The sequence below is a fragment of the Octopus bimaculoides genome, chromosome 2 (assembly GCF_001194135.2).
Source record: "Octopus bimaculoides isolate UCB-OBI-ISO-001 chromosome 2, ASM119413v2, whole genome shotgun sequence".
NCBI lineage: Eukaryota > Metazoa > Mollusca > Cephalopoda > Octopoda > Octopodidae > Octopus > Octopus bimaculoides.
This window is the reverse complement of record NC_068982.1, coordinates 185,401,939-185,422,034: the sequence shown is the minus strand read 5'-3', so window position 1 is coordinate 185,422,034 and position 20,096 is coordinate 185,401,939. Positions and strand designations below refer to the sequence as shown.

General features: G+C 37.3%; 1 protein-coding gene across 2 annotated transcripts in view; it reads right to left on the bottom strand.

Annotated features, from left to right (window-relative positions):
• LOC106872595 (trichohyalin) overlaps positions 1-20,096 on the bottom strand; it is a 152,608-nt gene that overhangs the window by 71,118 nt on the left and 61,394 nt on the right. For both annotated transcript variants that reach the window (XM_052965781.1, XM_052965782.1), the window contains exons 11-16: positions 17,464-17,538; positions 14,221-14,278; positions 12,681-12,707; positions 10,739-11,516; positions 1,305-1,600; positions 335-454 (exon numbers count right to left, since the gene is read on the bottom strand). In XM_052965781.1, the coding sequence (XP_052821741.1) occupies positions 335-454; positions 1,305-1,600; positions 10,739-11,516; positions 12,681-12,707; positions 14,221-14,278; positions 17,464-17,538 (1,354 nt within the window). The remainder of the gene's footprint in view (positions 1-334; positions 455-1,304; positions 1,601-10,738; positions 11,517-12,680; positions 12,708-14,220; positions 14,279-17,463; positions 17,539-20,096) is intronic.

Sequence of the window (20,096 nt, the reverse complement as noted above, 5' to 3'; positions counted from 1 at the left end):
ATATATATATATATATATATATATATATATACACACACAACAGGCTTCTTTCAGTTTCTGTCTACCAAATCCACCCACAAGCCTTTGGTTGGCCCTAGGCTATAGTAGAAGACACTTGCCCAAGGTGCCATGCAATGGGACTGAACCTGGAACCATGTGGTTGGTAAGCAAGTTCCTTACCACACACCCACTCCTGCACCCACATATATATATATAATGTATTTGTATCAGTTTCTGCCAACCAAATCCACTCACAATTCTTTGATAATTAAAAAATTATTGACATTTCATATAACACTTCAGCCATCTTTCCTTTAGAATGTCATTTACTTACTTTTTGATGGCTCATCTAAATGAGCAACAAGTCGTTGTGTAGGTGTTGGTGCAGCACGGCTTGATAGGAAAGACCTCTTAAAGAATTTTTCACGTGATTTATCCGGTTTCTTGAAAGCATCTGTTGAATTCCATGTAAAATTTGAATAACTCATATGATGAAGGGATGTTATGCTTGTAATTATATCAATTGGGGCAGGGAGGAGCATAAAGAACTTTTGACCTTATAAATGTTATTATTAGTCCACGAGGATTCAAAATGTTTGGTCTACATAAGAGGTTAATAATCAAAAATACACAGCTAATCAAAGATGCACAGCTGCTGAGATAAGCATCAAAACATGATTCTGAAAGAACTTTATCCTTTAATTATCTGAAAGTGTCTTTTCTTTATGAAACATTTAAAATTATTAATTCCATAAACCAAATTGTAATAATAGAGTATAGAACTTCCTGTGGCAAACAGTTGTCATTACTGACGACTGGTTAAATGCTTCATTCCAGTTTCTGAAACATTAAACAAATGGGACAAAATTCCCACTGAATAGGACATCAGTCTGTCTCAGATAACTAAGCAAATACATAAACTTCACAGTACTGTCACTGCTTAAGGCAGTGAACTATATCCATGGGTGTTTATTTATAGCTAAGTGAACAGGACAGTATATTGCTGATGACTCGACATGAAGCTATGATCTAAAAAATGCTTCACATAAGCATTATAACATCTGATGAATTATTCCAGTTTGATGACATGAAAGCAGATGATATGTTTTCCTGGCTAAGCATCTCTCTATAGCAGGTAATATTCTACAGATCTAGTATTTATTTCTCCCTAAAGTTAGATGAAGAATAAGACATTCTGCCCAGAAACACAATGAAATTATTGCAATAGTAAGTAGTCAATATGATTAACCATTAACTAATCTCCCTTTAGTAATTATTTAAATGGTTAGTAAATAATTCCTTACCACTAACTAAATATCCTGGTACTTTTTTTGGTTCATAATCTGGTATACTGGGTGGTCTGGGTTTTTCACGTTTAACAACTTTCTTCTCAGTCTCTTCTGGGGGAGCTTCTCCCCTTTGCTGAGCTTTATGTCTCAAAGCCTTGTGGATCTTATACATTTTAATAGGTACTGAGAATATAGAATTAGTAAGTGATTTCCGAATCATGTCTGTAGGGTGGTGAAAGGATACATCATCATCATCGTAAACATCACTTTCCAATCCTTGTGAGAAATTTTTTGAAGCTAACGCTTTTTTCCTATGTTAAAGAAGAACAAAATTGGAGAGAGAATGTATATTTTTAACAGAAATATTTTGTTTTAGAACAAATACATAAATAGTTAAATTATTATTAATTTTTTCTTTGCAATAATGAGTTAGACAGAAATTAATCTGACCTAAATACATGAATATTATAAAAACATTCTTTATTGCCAAGCAAAACACTTCACGCAATATCACAGAATTGACTAGTAAAAGAGTAATCCAGGATTCACTCACAAATAACTAAAAAGAATTTTAGAATGTACAAAGAGAAGTTTTTAAAAAAATGATAATTTTAGCTGAGCAAGATAGTAAAATACTAAGCCAAAGTAAAACGGGACAGGTAACACTACAACACAACAAACTGATACTAATGATACTGCCAATCCACCACCAAATAATAATGATAATAATAACGATGATGATAAAAGGGAAACAGAAAATTTGTTAATAGCAACACAAGATCAGGCATTGAGGACTAAGAGGATAAAAGCTAAGATAGACAAAAGATCAGATAGATTCCCAATGTAGATTATGTAAATTAAAAGAGAGTGTTACTCATATAGTTAGTGAATGCAGTATGCTGGCACAAAAAGAATACAAGAAGGCATGGCAACACAGGAAGAATAATCCACTGGGAGTTTTGTAGAAAGCTAGGATTTGACCATACTGATTGATATGTGGTATGAACATGAACCTAGTAAAGTGCTGGAATATAAGATATATAAAATGTTGTGGGATCTTGACATTCAAACAAACAGAGCAGTAGAAGCTAGAAGGCCTGATTTAGTGGTGGTAGTAGTAGTAGTAGTAGTAGTAGTAGTAGTAGTAGTAGTAGTAATAGTAGTAGTAGTAGTAGTAGTAGTGGTGGTGGTGGTGGTGGTGGTGGCGGCGGCGGTGGGGTGGCGGTAGTAGTAGTAGTAGTGGACAAAGAGAATAGAAAGTGCCAGGTAATTAACTTTACAATCCCAAATGATGAAAAAGTCAAAATGAGAGGTATGGAGAAAATAAGAAAGTACCTGGCCCTAGCCATTGAGTTACAGAAACTATGGAAAGTGAAGGTAAAATGTATCCCTGTAGCAATAGGGGCATTAGGAACTATTCCTAAAGATTTGAACAGATGAACAGAGGAAATAGGCATAAAACCTAGTTTAGTACACCTGCAAAAAACATTATTATTAGGGACAGCTAGGATACTTGTGAAAGTTCTTGGCATCTAAGGTTACTTGTTGTAGCCCAATGTGAGGAATTTTTCTTTTCCAACAGTCTAATCTGTTGTGCATGAATGAAATAATAATAATAATAATAATAATTCTTCCTAATTTTAGCCCAAGGCCAGCAATTTTCAGAGGAGTAGAAAGCCAATTACATTGACCTCGGTGCTCAACTAGTACTTATTTTATCAATGCCAAATGGAAGAAAAGCAAAGTTGACTTCAGTGGTATTCGAACTCAGAACATAAAGAGTCGGAAAAATTCCTCAAGGCATTTTGTTTAGGCATGGTAACAAGACTGCAAGCTCGCTACCTCAGTATTAAAAGAGAAGAAAAATAATACTGATAATCCTTTCTACTATAGGTACAAGGCCTGAAATTTACGAGGTGAGGATAGATGATTACATCAGCCCCAATTATTAACTGGTACTTATTTTATCATTCCCAAAATGATGAAAAGCAAAGTTAACCTCAGTGGAATTTGAACTCAGAATGTAAAGATAGACAAAATACCACTAAGCATTTTGTCCAGCATGCTAATGATTCTGCCAGTTCACTATCTTTATGATGATGATGATGGTGATGTCTTCTGGGATTTTCCAATCAACACTAACAGAATGATCCAGGCTAACTGACCAGACATAATTATTAAAGACGAGGCAGAAAATAGACTAATAGATATGAATATTCCCACTGATAAAAATATATCTGTAAAGGAATTTAACAAAGCAAGTAAATGTAAGGACATGGAAATTGAAATACAAAAGATGCAAATTGAAGAGAGACTAAAGAGAAATAGAGTTTTACAGGGAATTAAATAAGACTACACTATAGTGAGAAACTTGGTAAAATTAAAATAAAGAGACAAATATTTCAAGAGAATAATGCATCCCCTTTACAATATAAAATCAGTCTTATTCCTGTAAGCCATACATTAAAAAACAAAAAGGCAAAAACTAGATATGGATTTGGAAAAGCAGAGCAAATCAATCAGCTATTAATTATGGATGCTTGAAATTATTGGGTAGAAATGAAAGGCAACATGACACATTGGTAAACAGTGTAAGAGTATTTAGTGAAGACATAAGAATGGAATTAACAGCTATGATATCCTTCCCAAGAAAATGGAAATTATAAGAACACATGCAATCAAAAGACAGAGATACAGAGAAAATATCAACCATTATATGAATTTGTGATAGAAGAGGCTCTAATCCACTTAATATCTATGTATCAGGAAGGAAATGACACAGGGACTGTACAAAACTTTGAGATATGGCAAAATTGCCTTAACTATACACTAGCAATTGCATAAAACATGCAATCTAGAACACCCGGGAAGGTGGTATGACCGTGGAACCATGAAACTTGTTGAAATGAACAGGTAAATGTTTCATGGACATGAAAATCCAGATAAAGAATTGGGATATTCAATACAGAATATCATTGTACTTAGAGAAAGATACTAGAGCTTGTAAGAAAATAGATATAACCTACCCACTGGATACTGGGATAAAAGGAAAAGAAAATGAATAGCTAGATAAATTCCAGGACCTAAATTGGGAACCAAAAAGGTTTTGCAACTACAGACAGTTAAATACTAATCCTTTTATAATAGGTTACTAGGTACAGCATTTGAAAATATCACCAAATGATCTTCTGTGATCAGAATAACCATTAATTTTTTAACACGACAGAAAGTGTGTTTCCTTAGTACGGTTAAACATACTGGATGGTTGAAGACATAGGATGTGACAATGTTCAGCAAACAGAGCCAACAGATTCAGTATTGCTATGCAAATACTAACACTAATTATCATTATTAAAGCAGTGAGTTGGCAGAATCATTAGCACTCCAGACAAACCACTTTGAGATTTACATTCTGAGTTTAAATTCCAACCAAATGAACTTTGCCTTTCATCCTTTTGGGTTCAATAAAATAAGTACCACTTGAGCATTGGAGTCAATGTAATTGACTAGCCCTCAACCTCAAAATTTGAGGTTTTGTGCCTATAGTAGAGAGGAATATTATTATTGCTATTATATTTTACTTCTCAGAGTTCTGTCTTACTTGTTCCAGTTAATTCTGTGAGAGCAGACAGCAACCTGTTGTCAAAGGTCTCACAGAATCACTTAAAGTCTCTTTCCACGAATTATAAGACTTGGTACCTAGATGTATTGTGAAAGATACTCAACACCCAAGTGTCAATCTCAAAATCTTCGCTATCCCCAACAGAGCAAATTTTGTGCATGCTCTACCCTCTTGCCAATACCAATTTCTTCAACATATTTCTCAAAATTAGTTGTTAGTACTCCGAGTGTCCCCACAACAACTATGATGACCGATACTCTTTTCATTGCCCACATTCTTGCAACTTCACCTTTTAGTAACTTGTATTTTCCCACCATTTCCAGGTTTTTGTTACCTACGCATTCATCCTCAGGTATGGCAATACCTGTAATCTTAGTTTCCTCTTCCCTTTTATTCACTGCAACAATGTCTGGTCATTGGGCATCTATTAGAAAGTCACATTGGATTGTAAAATCTCACAAGATCTTATATTCATTATTCTCAGTGACACTTTCTGATTCATGTTCATACCATTTCCATGTTCTTCCAAGACAGTACTTCTTACACAATCTCCAGTGAGCAAACTTCGCCACATTATCGTTCCTCTTTTTATATTCCTTTGGGCCAATTTGCTACACTCACTCACAGCGTGTGATATTGTTTCAATTTTGCTGCCACGCATCCTACAAAGGGGTGATTCACTGCTCATATCTATTTGAAACTTGATGTAATCAGTTCTTTTTCTTCTCCTTCTTCTACTTCTTCTTCTTCTTATTATTATTATATTTCAAAAAGCTGGCTGGATTATTTACAAGTCAAACAAAATGCTTAATGGCATTTCTTGAGACTCTTCACATTCTGAGTTCAAATCCTGCTAAAATCAACTTTGCCTTTCAATGTCGATAAGATAAAATATCAGTCAAATACTTGGGGACTCAATGTAATCAACTAAACTCCATCCTCAAAAAGTGATGACCTTGTACCAAAGTTTGAAACAATTATCATTATTATTATTATGCACAAAGCCACAAATTGGAAGGGAATATTTATTGAATTAAATTGACTTCATAGCTGGAGTTAACCCTCTCAGACCTGGGCCACTGTGTCTAACTTTATCTTCCATTTGGGCTCCTCAGCAAAAAAAAAAATTATAATTGCATATATAGCTCAAGAGTAATGATTGCAGGCAAACTAATGGACAGAATCGGCTGTGTGTATGTGTGTCATTCATTATTGCTTTACCAGGAATCTGGCAGCAATGATGTTTAACCTATTCCTGCTACAGTGTGGGTGGAGGCGCAATGGCCCAGTGGTTAGGGCAGCGGACTCGCGGTCATAGGATCGTGGTTTCAATTCCCAGACTGGGTGTTGTGAGTGTTTATTGAGCGAAAACACCTAAAGCTCCACGAGGCTCTGGCAGGGGATGGTGGCGAACCCTGTTGTACTCTTTCACCACAACTTTCTCTCACTCTTACTTCCTGTTTCTGTTGTGCCTGTAATTCAAAGGGTCATGCCTTGTCACACTGTGTCACGCTGAATATCCCCGAGAACTACGTTAAGGGTACACGTGTCTGTGGAGTGCTCAGCCACTTGCACGTTAATTTCACGAGCAGGCTATTCCGTTGATCAGATCAACTGAAACCCTCGACGTCGTAAGCGACGGAGTGCCAACAACAATACAGTGTGAACATGGCATGGCAATTTATTTTGTTCTAACCTTTGTGATATTTCCAGTGACACTATTTTGTCTTCTATTGCTGATCTTTCTGTCTGTTATTGACCTTGACAATTTGAAAGGCAAAGTGAACATCAGGGGAATTTGAACCCAGAATGTAGGAAACTGGAAGAAATACTGGAAAGCATTGTACCCAGTACTTTACTTTATTAACATCAAAACAATGCACCTACAAACAATGCAGAGGAAGACACAAAAGACCTCTTCTTCTTCCAGTTACAGACTGTGGTAGACAGAATTCCCAGAAGAGACATGTTGATTCTTATGGAAGACATGAATGCCAAAGCTGGAAGTGACAATAGTGGAAGAGAGAGAGAGAGAGTGATGGGAAGAAATGGCCTTGGAGTGTTGAATGAAAACGGGGAACTCCTAGCTGATTTCTGTGCAGTCAACGAACTTACTATTGGAGGCACCCTCTTCCCACACAGATGTTGCCATAAAGCCACCTGGGTATCACCAGATCAGTAGACAGAAAACCAGATCGACCATATCACAGTCCGGCAATGTTGGAGGAGTTCACTTCAAGATGTGAGAGCCAAGCAAGGAGCAGATATTGGATCGGACCACCACTTGATGATAGTGAAACTCAAGGTGAAGCTTTCAACAAGGAGAAGACAGACAAACCCATGGTTGAAATTTGATGTTCAGAAACTGAAAAAAGAAGAGTCAAAACAGGCTTTCCAGTTGGTTCTCCACAATCGATTTGAAGCCCTACAGAGGAGGCAGAGGCAACTGTGGAACAATCCTGGACAAATTTGAAGGAGGCTACAGTTGGAATGTGCAAAGAGGCTCTGAGAAGACGACTAATGAACAGGCAGCCTTGGATAAGTGACAAGACTTGGCAGAAGGTGAAGGAGAGGAAGATGCTGAAGCAGGAGTTGAACCAAGCCAGAACCCATCAGCAGAAGCAGGCTGTTGCCAGTAAGTATAGTGAGGTGGTGAGAGAAGTCAAGAAGAAACTAAGGAGAGACAGAAGAACATACTTCAATGAAGTGGCCGACGAAACGGAAACAGCAGCGAGGAAAGGAGACTTGATGGCACTATATGCAACAATAAGGTAACTGAGTGGAAGGAGAGGCAACCCCGTCAGACCAGTAAAGGACAAGGCTAACTTCCATTGAGGACCAACTGATGAGATGGAAGGAACACTTCAGAGAAACACTTAACCACTCTCCACCTCAAGATCCGCCAGAATCGGGGCCAGAGATCCCACTCATTATCCAGATTGGAGAAATCACCAAGCCAGAAATCCACAAAGCCGTGAAGAGCTTAAAGAATGGAAAGGCGGCAGGAGTGGACAGCATACCAGCAGAGGCACTGAAGGCAGGAGGAGAAGAGATGATCGATCATATGCACCATGTGCTGAACCTGGTATAGACAACAGAGAAGATCCCAACCGACTGGAAGAAGGGTCTTTTGGGGAAGCTGCCAAAGAGTGGGGATTTTTCACAATGTGAAAAGAGGAGGGGAATTACCTTGCTTTCCATTCCAAGCAAAGTCCTTACAAGAATCATCCCGGAGCGATCGAAAGATACCATTGAGAAGCAACTCAGAGATGAGCAGGCAGGTTTCAGAAGGGAGAGATCATGCACGGACCAGATTGTGACGCTCGGAGTCATCGTGGAGCAGACAATGGAATGGCAAACGCCACACTATGTGTGCTTCGTCGACTTTGAAAAAGCATTTGACAGCGTAGACAGGCAGACAATCTGGGACATCTTACGACACTATGGTGTGCCAGAGAAGATCGTGGGCATTATTTTCTTGCCAGGTCATCCATGATGGGAGATTGCTGGAGGAATTCAGGGTCAGCACGGGAGTCAGGCAGGGCTGTTTGTTGTCACTGCTCCTGTTCCTCGTCGTGCTGGACTAGGTCACCAGGACGGCCTACGCTACCTCCGGGAAAGGTATTCAGTGGACACTGATGAACAAGCTGGAGGACTTGGACGACGCAGATGATCTTGCGCTACTGTCATATCGCCAGCAAGACATGCAAGATAAGGTAGACTACTTGAGAGAAACTTCACAGCGAGTGGGCTTGAGGATCAGCTGGGAAAAGACAAAAGTGCTGCGTATCAACAACAAGCAGGAAGGGCCAATCACAACTGAGGGGCCACCTGTGGAGGATGTTAGTGAGTTTGTTTGTCTTGGCAGCAAGATCAGCAAATCAGGTGGATCAGACGAGGACATCACTGCAAGAAGCAAGAAGGCTTGGCAAGCCTTCGCTATTCTTTGGCCAGTATGGAAGTCCACTACCATCTCAACTCAAACTAAACTCTGCTTATTTAGTTCAAACGTAAAATCTGTGCTTTTGTATGACTCTGAAACATAAAGAGCCACCTGCAGCAACTACAAGAAGATCCAGACCTTCATCAACAAATGTCTCAGGCAGATCCTCCATCTGAAGTGGTCTGACAGAGTGCCAAACACCAACCTGTGGGAAAGGGCCAACCAGGAGCCCATACATGTTCAGATTAGATGAAGGAAATGGAGATGGATCGGACACACACTGCGGAAAGAACCCTCAATGTGACACGGCAAGCACTTGACTGGAACCAGCAGGAGAAAAGGAAGCGAGGACACCCGAAGCAGACATGGAAGTGGAGCATTTTGGACGAGCTCAGGACCACCGGCCTGACATGGGAAGCAGCCAAGAAACACACCAATGACCGCAAAAAGTGGAAAATAACTGTTGAGGCCCTATGCTCCACAAGGGGAAAAAAGGATTAAGAGAGAAAACAATGAAAGGCTAATTTGATCTTGACAGAATTTGAACTCAAAATATAAAAAGCCAAAAGAAATACTACAAGGTATTTTTTCTGACACTAACTTTTCTGCCAATCCACACAATTCATAATAATAATAATGATTTCAAATTTTGGCACAAGGCCAGGAATTTTGGGGGAGGAGTATGTCAATTAGATCAGCCTCATTATTCATCTGATTTATTTCATCAACCCCAAAAGGATGAAGGACAGAGTCAACCTTGGCAGAATTTGAAATCAGAACAGATGAAATGCCACTAACCATTTCTCCCAGTATGCTAATAGTTCTGCCAGCTCACTGCCTTAATAATAATCTTTTCTGCTATAGGCACAAGGCCAGCAATTTTAGGGGAAGGGGCTAGTTGATTACATTGACCCCAGTGCTCAACTAGTATTCATTTTATCGACTCCACAAGAATGAAAAGTAAAGTCAACTTCAACGGCAGCCGTGTTTGAACTCTGAATGCAAAAACAGATGAAATGCCACTAAACATTTTGCCCAGCTTGCTAACAATTCCATCAGCTCACCCACCTTAGTCTGCTGACAGTGAGTAGATGACACTTTCTATCCATTATACCTAGCAAATTAAGCTGAGAGTTTTCAGCAAAATAACAATAATAATAATGGTTTCAAATTTTGCCACAAGTGCAGCAACTTTGGGGGAAGGGATGAGTCAATATCATTTGCCAGTACTTATTTTATCGAACCCAAAAGGATGAAAGGTTAAGTCAATCTCAGTGGAATTTGAACTCAGAATATAGCAACAGGTGAAATACCACTAAGTATTTTGTCCAGCATGCTAACGATTGGCTTCCAGCTCACTGCCTTGGATAATAATAATAATGATGATGATGATAGGGGTGGTGGTGATGATGTTAATGATCCTTTCTAGTGGAAGCACAAGGCCTCAAATTTGGGGGAAGGGATTAAGTCGATTACATCAACCCCAGTATGTAACTGGTACTTAATTTATCGACTCCAAATGGATGAAAGGCAAAGTCAACCCCGGTGGCATTTGAACTCAGAATGTAAAGGCAGTCAAAATACCACTAAGCATTTCACCTGGCATACTAACGATTCTGCCAGTTCACCGCCTTGGATAATAATAATAATAATAATAATAATAATAATAATAATAATAGGGGCAACAACAGCAATAATAATTATTTCTAAGATAGATACAAGGCCTGAAATTTGAGGCGGGGGAAATTAGCCAGTTACATTGATTCCAGTACTTGACAGACATTTTATTTTGTGGAACCCGGAGGGATGAAAAGCAAACCTGATCTTGGTGGGATTTGAACAACTTGTTATGCTAATGTTTTGTCTAGATCCCAAAAATCTTACCATTCTGCATCTCTTGCTGAACTCTGAACATCTTCCACATATTCCAAACCCTCAATTTCTTCTGCTGACAATCTTTCAAATCCTTCTTTCTCAGCCAAAAGTCGATCTTCATCCGTCCCAGCCATTATTTCAGCTCTTTCCCTCATTAATTCTTCAGCTTCTTCCTTTGTCAAACTCTCCATTTCTTCCCTTGTCAAACTCTCAACTTCTTCCCTTGTCAAACTCTCAACTTCTTCCCTTGTCAAACTCTCAGCTTCCTCATCTACTGAACTAGGTATTTGTGCTGCTAATCTCTTTCTTTTTTCTTTATTCAATTTTAAAGCCATTTCAGTTTCCAGATTCTTTGCTTCAAGCTCTGCAAGTCTTGCCTCCTCTTCTTCTGTCAGCCCTTCCAATTCTGTTTTCTGAAGCAAATGTTCAATGTCTGCCAGTGTTAATTTTCTGGATTCCTTCTGTGCTAATATTTCCTCATCTATTGATAATATTTCTGCTTTTTTTCTTTCTAATTCTTCTTTCTCTGTTGTTTCTATTTGTACTTTTCTTTCTTTTTCAGATATTTTTCCTTTATAATCTTTTTGTTTTCCTTTTTCCATTGCTACTAATTTTACTTCTTTTTTTCCTGGTTTCTGAATTCCTTTTGTCCTTTCCTTGTCTTCCCCTGCTGTTTTTCTCTCTTTTGATTTAGCAGAGTCAACTTCTGTTCCAGTTCCCGCAAAAGGTTTTTGATCAGGACCTCCTTCGGCTTTGACCTTGGTTTTTGGCATTTGAGATTCAATACCTAAATAGGAAATATAAATGTGTAAAAGGTAAACAATGAAGAGGTCTCAATATATCCTCCTACACACTACTCGACAAACAAACCAGAAAGTCTCAATATGGTCATTTGTTCTGTTAAAAATAGCTGTCAAATTTCTCTCAAATTACATCCAACCATTTTTAGAAAAAATGTGAAGATAAAATGGTCTTAGATGCACCATACCTGAAAATAGGATAAGATGATCATGACTGGAATGTTTTCAAGTGTAGATTCACTTGATCAGAGCTAACCAGAGCTCAAGAACAATGACTGACATGGAAAAAAAAACCCACGAGATAATTCTTATCCCAGCTGCTATTTATTTTGTTTACAGAATGAGAAGAATAGTATGAGGGGGATGGACAGAAAGAAGTGATTTCAATAGTTTAGATTTGTGATGAGAATAAATGGTGCTGTTTGGAAGATAGTATAGATGCAACATTGACTTTCAAGAGACTGATGCTTCAAAACCTCTTATAATCCACATTAATTTACACTAATGTCCAGGTGTCATCATCATCATCATCATCATCATCGTTTAACGTCCGCTTTCCATGCTAGCATGGGTTGGACGATTTGACTGAGGACTGGTGAAACCAGATGGCTACACCAGGCCCCGTGTCTGTATTTTATTTAATTCTTTAAAGAAATTTAATATTTGTTTAATTTAAAGTGTGTTGACCAAGGTGACCAACTCCAGTTCAGAAAATTCAGTAATCTAGAAAAGTTTTGAAACTAAAGATTCCTGAAAATTGATGTTGCACCTGTATTATGCAGAAAGACTATGTGGAGCAGCAGCTGCAGAGACAGGCTGCAAAAAGGAATTTAAGTAGTTTGGCATAACATATGAGAGGACTTTATTTATTGGTTTATGGTACTTGAACTAGAAGTAGGTCAAAAGACATACTGCCATAGAACTGTTGCAGCATTACAGTAGCATGTGAAAATAGTGAACTCCACCTGATGGCAAATGGTGGTAATTTTTTCAGTGCTCCCAAGTAAGTCCTACTGGACCTGCACTGATAGGTGACTACTGGTGAACTCACCAAACCAGTAGATGCTGATGGGTGTGACATACAACACAGAAAGTGCAAAGAAGTAAATAAAAAGAATTCAACAACTTTGAGAAGTTACTGAGAAACTTACCCCTTGACATTCTCTGTAATCTGCCAGCTGAAAATGTGATAGAATGCAACGCAGTGAGGACTAAAATGTGATTATGTACATTTATAATATTTATTACAGAGTAAGTCAGAGAGTAAAAGGAGAGCAACATGGTTTCAATAAGCAGCTAATGTTCTTGGGAAAGGTATGAATGTCACAATATTAAGATTTTCACTTCTCTACATATATGAAATATCTGTTTCGTTCCATTAATGTTATTAAAGTGTTCATAAATTTACAGATTGATACTACTTTGTGGTCTATTGAGAAAGACAGGAGACCACAAATAGAATAGTGAGAAAAGATGAAACAAGATTTCCTAATGGCTAGGATTTGAGTGACTCAGTCTAATCAAATGCATTTAAATTAGTTTTTAAATAGATTAAATACTGAAAGAATCATTCTTCCAAAAATATCCAACTGAAATAAATTTGCATAATAAAATAAATTTATATCCCAAGGTGCATGAATTTATTTTATTATGCAAAATTTATTGAATGAGAGGTTACTAACATAGGATTTATCTTCAAACAATGATTATCAAATGTATGTAGCTAATTCTGTCAAGTTGGAGTTGTTTAACTCAAGAAGAGCATCTTCCATCAACCACTTTGGTTCTAGTTGACTCTATATTTAACATGATTTAGTCAGCAGTACAGACAGTTCTCTTCACCTTTTCAGGTCTCAAAGACTAGTAAAGGAAAAAAAGGAAGAAACTGCAACACATGAACCTCGTTTGAATACTGTTAATAACGGAACTTCACATAAATCAAATAAATGGAGGTAGCAAATTAAAGCCACCACCCAAAAAACTTGTACAATCCATCTCACTGGTTTGCACACAATTTCTGTCTATTTAACTTCATCCAGAAGATTGGGGTTGCAATGAAGAGGTCCCCCTTGTCACTAGCCATTGAAAGGGTTGTCTTTGACTGCATAAGCACATAATATGACCTCTACATAAATTCTTGAGTTACGGTAAAATATGTTTTTCAAGTTTTATGCTATTTGGTTCAGTGCATTTTAGTGTTTTGAGCTCAAATTTGCAACAAGACCTACTTTGCCTTTTATTCTATCTTGTGAGAATAATTTTCTGTTCTCATTTAATCACAGAAGGAAGGTCAATGCCCATGACTCTTTCCAGAGCCTCTGAGAATAATGGTAGGAAGATTTAGGAACTGGTCTGAATGCTTGCAACAGAATATATTTCTCTAAAGGCACACAAGATCGAGATGGTAGTGTTTAACTGGGCAATGGACTAAATCTATCGTCCAAGAACTGGCACAGTCCTTTCAATAGGCTTTTCTAAAGTTTTCATCTACCAAATTTCACTTACAAGGCTCTGATAGAAAACATGAGATCCCTTGCAGTAGGATTAAACTCAGATACATACAGTTGTAAAGTAACTTCTTTCAAAAACAGCCATGTGTATATCAATTATCTATAATGCACTAGAATAACCTTAAAAGAAAACAACAAATATTTTAAGCTAAGAAAGAAATTACACACAAAATTTCATTACCTTCTCCGGACAATTGCTTCCTTGGTAGCTTTTGTCTAACTGCAACTTCCACTTTTGGCTTCAATTGTTAAAATAAACGATTAGTTGTTGGCTTTTATTGTTGTTGTTGTTGTTGTTGTTGTTTTAATTCATAGCAAAATTGTGAGGAGGTTAGTAAGAGTTAAAATCAAGCTGAGTCAACAAAATAGCAACCACCAATGAAACTCCTAAGAAGTCACTCCTTCTGTTACAAAACGTTAAAAAGAAAAAAATACTCTTTCAGTTCTCTCCCTTACATCTATAGTTTTACAAATACTATGATGATAATAGAAAAAAGTCAGGATGGTCAAAGTTGGAACCTCATTGATGACTGGTCTAAACAATAACAAAACAAAGAATTTAACTTTGGGGCTTTCAATAAGAGTCCTGCTAGCAATATCTCACCCAAATCAACTCCTGTCTTAAAATGGGAACAAATATATTGTAGAAGTCAACCATGAAAATAACACATCTATAAAGGAAACAAGTTCTCCACAACTGTAATAGAAGGCATGTATAACCAGATAGCAGATAATTCACTTAAAACTAAACCAATAGATATATGCTCACAAAAATGAATAAGATGCCACAGAATTATGTAACATGAATCATATCATATGATGTCGTTATTTTCAGTACCAGGTCAATTTATCATCTGCTTCTAAGTTAGAATGTCACCAGATTATTTCGGTCTGTTATTCTTGTTTCACTTAGCATTGTTTAGTTTTCAGTTTAAATTGTACACATGAAAGGTAATTGTTTCTTAATTCTAGGAGTCAAGTAGGTACCAAACAGCTATAAGAAGGGACTTGCAGAGTGATTTGCACTGGTTTTGTTTAATACAGAATGCAACAAGTTAGCACTGTTTTATTCAAAAAGCCTACCCATTGACATGGTTACCTGGAAGCTCATCTATTCAGAGAAAGGTAAAAAAGCAAAGTTGTTGATGCAAAAATATATCATTATCATTTAATGTCCACTCTGTGCTTCATGGGTTGGATGTTTCAACAGAATTCATTGAGTCAAAGAACCACATCATGCTCCAGTGTCTGTTTTGGCATGGTTTCAACAGCTGAAACTCCTTTCTAATGCCAACCACTTTACAAAGTGTAAAGTGTGCTTTTTACATGGTACCAGAACTAGGGAGGTCACCATGAACTTGCAAGGCTAAGGGCTCAAAGTGTGTGTGTAGGACGGCTATAACTGAAGGAGAATTGTAGTGAGAGACAGTGTGGTGATTTTAGTCGAAGTGATGAAAAATGTATTATGAAATGAACTAATTTATAGTTATGAAGGGGTGGTAGTGGAGATAGTAACAGAGTAGTCACAATCATGGAAGGGTGTACTGAAAGAACAGGGGGAAAAGAAAGGATAAGGGTCTGTGGTTTGTGAGAAAGTGCGGGACAGGATGGAAGATGTGTGAGAAGGAAATATGAAACAATGAAAATAAATGAGGGTGGCAAGAGTCCAGTGAGAGCCATTGAAACAAAAGTGTAGGGATCAAGGGAGTGGGGTGTTAATGTGAAAGAAGCTGTAGAGAAGGGATACTGAGAGAAAAAGAAGAGAGGAAGTGATGGACAACAGTGAGTGCACAAGCAAGCATCATGATTGATAGGGTGACTGGGAAAAGTAAGGTGGTACAGGTAGCATGATGATGATGATGAACCAGTGTATTCTCTCATACATAAGTCTAGTGAAGGATGGGAAGAGGCAGAGCGATCAAGGGTGATATGCAGAGCAAGCATTTATAGTCTCCAAATTTTATTGGTGATAGGAGAGATAGGAGATAGCAGGATGAGATGATTGAAATGAATGGAGAGATGATTGTAAGAGGTAAGGTATTCAACAGATATATAATGGGAAGGGTCAGCAAAGTGTGTCAGCAAATGTAGGTTTGGCAAGATACAAATATATATACACACATATACATATACTTCTAGGGAACCAACTGAACATTTTGTAAAATCTATTTCTGGCATGGACTTAGTGATTATTGCTTCTGTGTATCTGCACACAGTGTGTCTGCTTTCTCTGTTATCCTGTCTGTGATTCTATCGTATCACTTGTGTGTCCATAGCTTACACTAGGTACAGTATATGGATATCCTCCCTGCTTCTTTTTTTAGCAAGGGTACATAAATCCTTCTTTCCTGCTTACTAACACCTTAGTCTTAGCCAAGTTTACGTTGAATCCACTTTTGTTCTTTCATCATTTTAACATCTACTTTTCCATATTTGCCTGATTCAGATGGAATTTAAAGAAGCAGAATTTCTACAGCCATATGCTCTTCCTGTCACCAACCCTCACCTGTTTCCATGCAAGATAATATTTCATCATGATTAGATATGTCTTTACAGAAGATGGGAATAACACCACTTGTATTTTGCAATGTCAAGGTCTCTCTCTCTCTCTCTCTCTCTCTCTCACACACACACACACACGCACACTCACTGGGTGTTTTTCAAGTTTCATCCAACAAATCCACTCACAAGGCTTTGGTCAGCCCTGGGCTACAGCAGAAGACACTTGCCCAGGTACCATACAATGGAACTGAACCCAAAACCATGTGGTTTTGGGTACCATGCTAGCATGGGTTAGACAGTTTGACAAGAAGTGATGAGTCCAAGAAGTGTATCATGCTCCCATGCCTGTTTTGGCATGGTCGTCCATGGCTGAATACCCTTCCTAACACCAATCATATTTCATTGTATACCAGGTACTTTTTTTGTGACACCAGCACTAGTGAGATTGTCATGCAGCCTGCAAGACTAATATCCCTTTGACTGAGTGAGGTTATAGAAGAGAGAGAGGCACGCAAGAGAGTTAAAGTAAGAGAGAAAGGACTAGAACTGAAGCGGTTTCTTACTGTAAAAGAGCTACATGGTTCCTGATAATATAGAAGAGAGAGGGTGGCTTGGCCTGCTAGAAATAATAGCCAAATCTCACCACCACCACAATAACACTCCACACTTGTAAATAAAAAAAGATAAACTGGAGTGTGAAGTATGATACACAAAAAGACAGGAAAGCTTGCAGCAGGAAAACATTTGATCATAACTCGTCTTAATTAGGGCTGACCTGAGGTGAAACACCACCACCAACACAGCTTTTTTAGCTCCCTTGTGTTCAGCCTCTCATATAAGTAATCATCACACAACCAACAGGTCATACTATCCTTATTCTCTCCACATTCCACACATCTGTCTCTTGTACACTATTATTTACCTTTGATTCCTCTCTGACATCATCTGGGATTTTAAACAATATTTTCAGCTCTACTGCAGCAGTAGACACATCAATCTGCCAAAAAACAAAATAGAGAAACATTAATTTTTTATTGACATGAGAATGTGTAAACTTTCAAGAGAATGTAGAATAATCCTTTTTTGGGGAATTGGTTTTCAAAGTATATGTAAAGTTATAAATGTAAATATTAGGTTGGAAAGTCCTTTTGGATAAAAAAGTCAAAGGATGCCATCAACTCTTTCTATCAAAAAGGATTTTTCAACCATATATTTACATGCTATCTTTTATAACTTTATAGAACCAATTCCCAAAAAGGATTAAACTTTTAATCTTTCACTTATGTATTGTCTTATAATGGTTATCTTAATCCATAAAACTCTCATACATATTATCTGCTTTCATTTTCATGGTAACCAACTGAGCACAGTTGTTTGCTTAAGACATTCATTTTGTACATGTGGTTTTGTAAAATTGGATCAACAAAAACTGTCTGTGCCTCTTTTTCAGCATCAGACTTAATCCATTGCCCAGTTTAACACCACTTTTTGATCATTGGATACCATTAAAAAAGCTAACTGTTTCAGTCATTTAAACCAGGTCTCTGGTTTCATCCAGTTTTGAAGACTTCCTACAGAAAGTTCATAGATGCTGCACTTTATTCTTTCAATGCTTGAACATGCTATAAGAACATGCTTGAAAATTCTATAAGATGCAATTGACTACTGTAAGAAGTCCACTTTTTCTTAAGTGAATACAATGGGAGGTTTGTTGAACTGCAAAACATAATCCATCTAGCAATATCTGGTTACCACATTTAAAATACAGTTTACCTATATACCTAGATCACCTAGAAATTAGAGTTTCCAGCTATAGAAACTCTGCCAAATCAGATTGGAGCCTGGTGTTGCCATCCGGTTTCACCAGTCCTCAGTGAAATCGTCCAACCCATGCTAGCATGGAAAGCGGACGTTAAACGACGACGACGATGATGATATAGAAATACAGTTAATTGCTCTAGCTGGTCCTCCTAACTAGAAATATGTACCATAAGAAAGAAGATTTCGTTGACATTTATATCTATATCAGTAATTTAGGGAGGCATAATTTAGTGATGCAAGCTACTAAGATACTGAATACCTATAGTGCTGTACCGGCTAGTAGATAACATATATCCTCTCATGGGCCATAGTAAAGATGGATGATACTTCAATATAGGTAATTCCTTTCGGAGTTAAGGAAAAAGTAATCAGTCACTCTATATATCTTTATGTGGTGCTGTCTCTCCACTCTTTTCCAACAGGGATATCCATGTATCTACTCTACAGCAAGACACCTATCTCTATCCTTCCATACCTTTAACCTTTCAACTGGCACAAAACCAAACTCTACTCAATACTACTCCTCCCGCCCAGGTGAGGGGGTTTGTCTTGCAAGGTATTTTTATGATCCTGTTGGTGCTGGTGCCATGTAAAAACACCCAGTACTCTCCGTAAAGTGATTGGCATTAGGAAGGGCATCCAGCTGTAGAAAACATGCTTAAACAGGCAATGAAATACCTGGTGTGGCTCTTGGTCATGTCAGCTCCTGTTAAACCATCCAACTCAGGCCAGCATCATGGAAAATGGATGTGTGTGGATGATGATGATGATCATCATCATCATCGTTTAACGTCCGCTTTCCATGCTAGCATGGGTTGGACAATTTGACTGAGGACTGGTGAAACCGGATGGCAACACCAGGCTCCAATCTAATTTGGCAGAGTTTCTACAGCTGGATGCCCTTCCTAACGCCAACCACTCAGAGAGTGTAGTGGGTGCTTTTACGTGTCACCCGCACGAAAACGGCCAAGCTCGAAATGGTGTCTTTTATGTGCCACCCGCACGATGATGATATATATATATATGCATATATATATATATATATATATAATTTAATTTCTTTGATTACACAGTATCATTAATTGTTTTATTATGACTTAAGTTATATAAAGTTTAATCTTTCATTCATAATAATATTTTCATTCATATTTTTATTTCTATTCCTTTTCTTTACGCAATATTTTCAGTAGATTTCTTTTAAATAAACGTTTTTAGTCTATAATCTTCTAGCTTAAACTATTGCATCGTTTAGATCTGTGCTAATTCTATCTTTATTATTTTAACCTAAAACTTCATTCAAATTGTATTTTAAATGAAAAATTCGTTAAGTTGGTTTTTGCATACAATATTCCTGTTAGCTTATATTATAATAGACGTAGTGTTGATTATGGGATGTTTATAATTTTGATATTTTTAATAATATTTTTTTATCTTAATATAATAAGTATTTTATATACATTCATTTGTTATTTATTGTTGGTTGATATATACATTCTTTTATTATTATTATTGTTGTATTTTGACCTGAAGATTAGCTATATTTTTGAATAGAATTGATTTTCGATAGTTTTAATTGATTTTAATTGATTTAGATTTTCTTTCTATTTGAAAATTGGTTATGAAACACCTGTAGTCGTTTTATTATCTTTATTATATGATATTTACTTTGCATTATATTATACTTATCTTTTGTACTTTTACTTATTTATTTTTCTATATGTGACAGTGGATTCT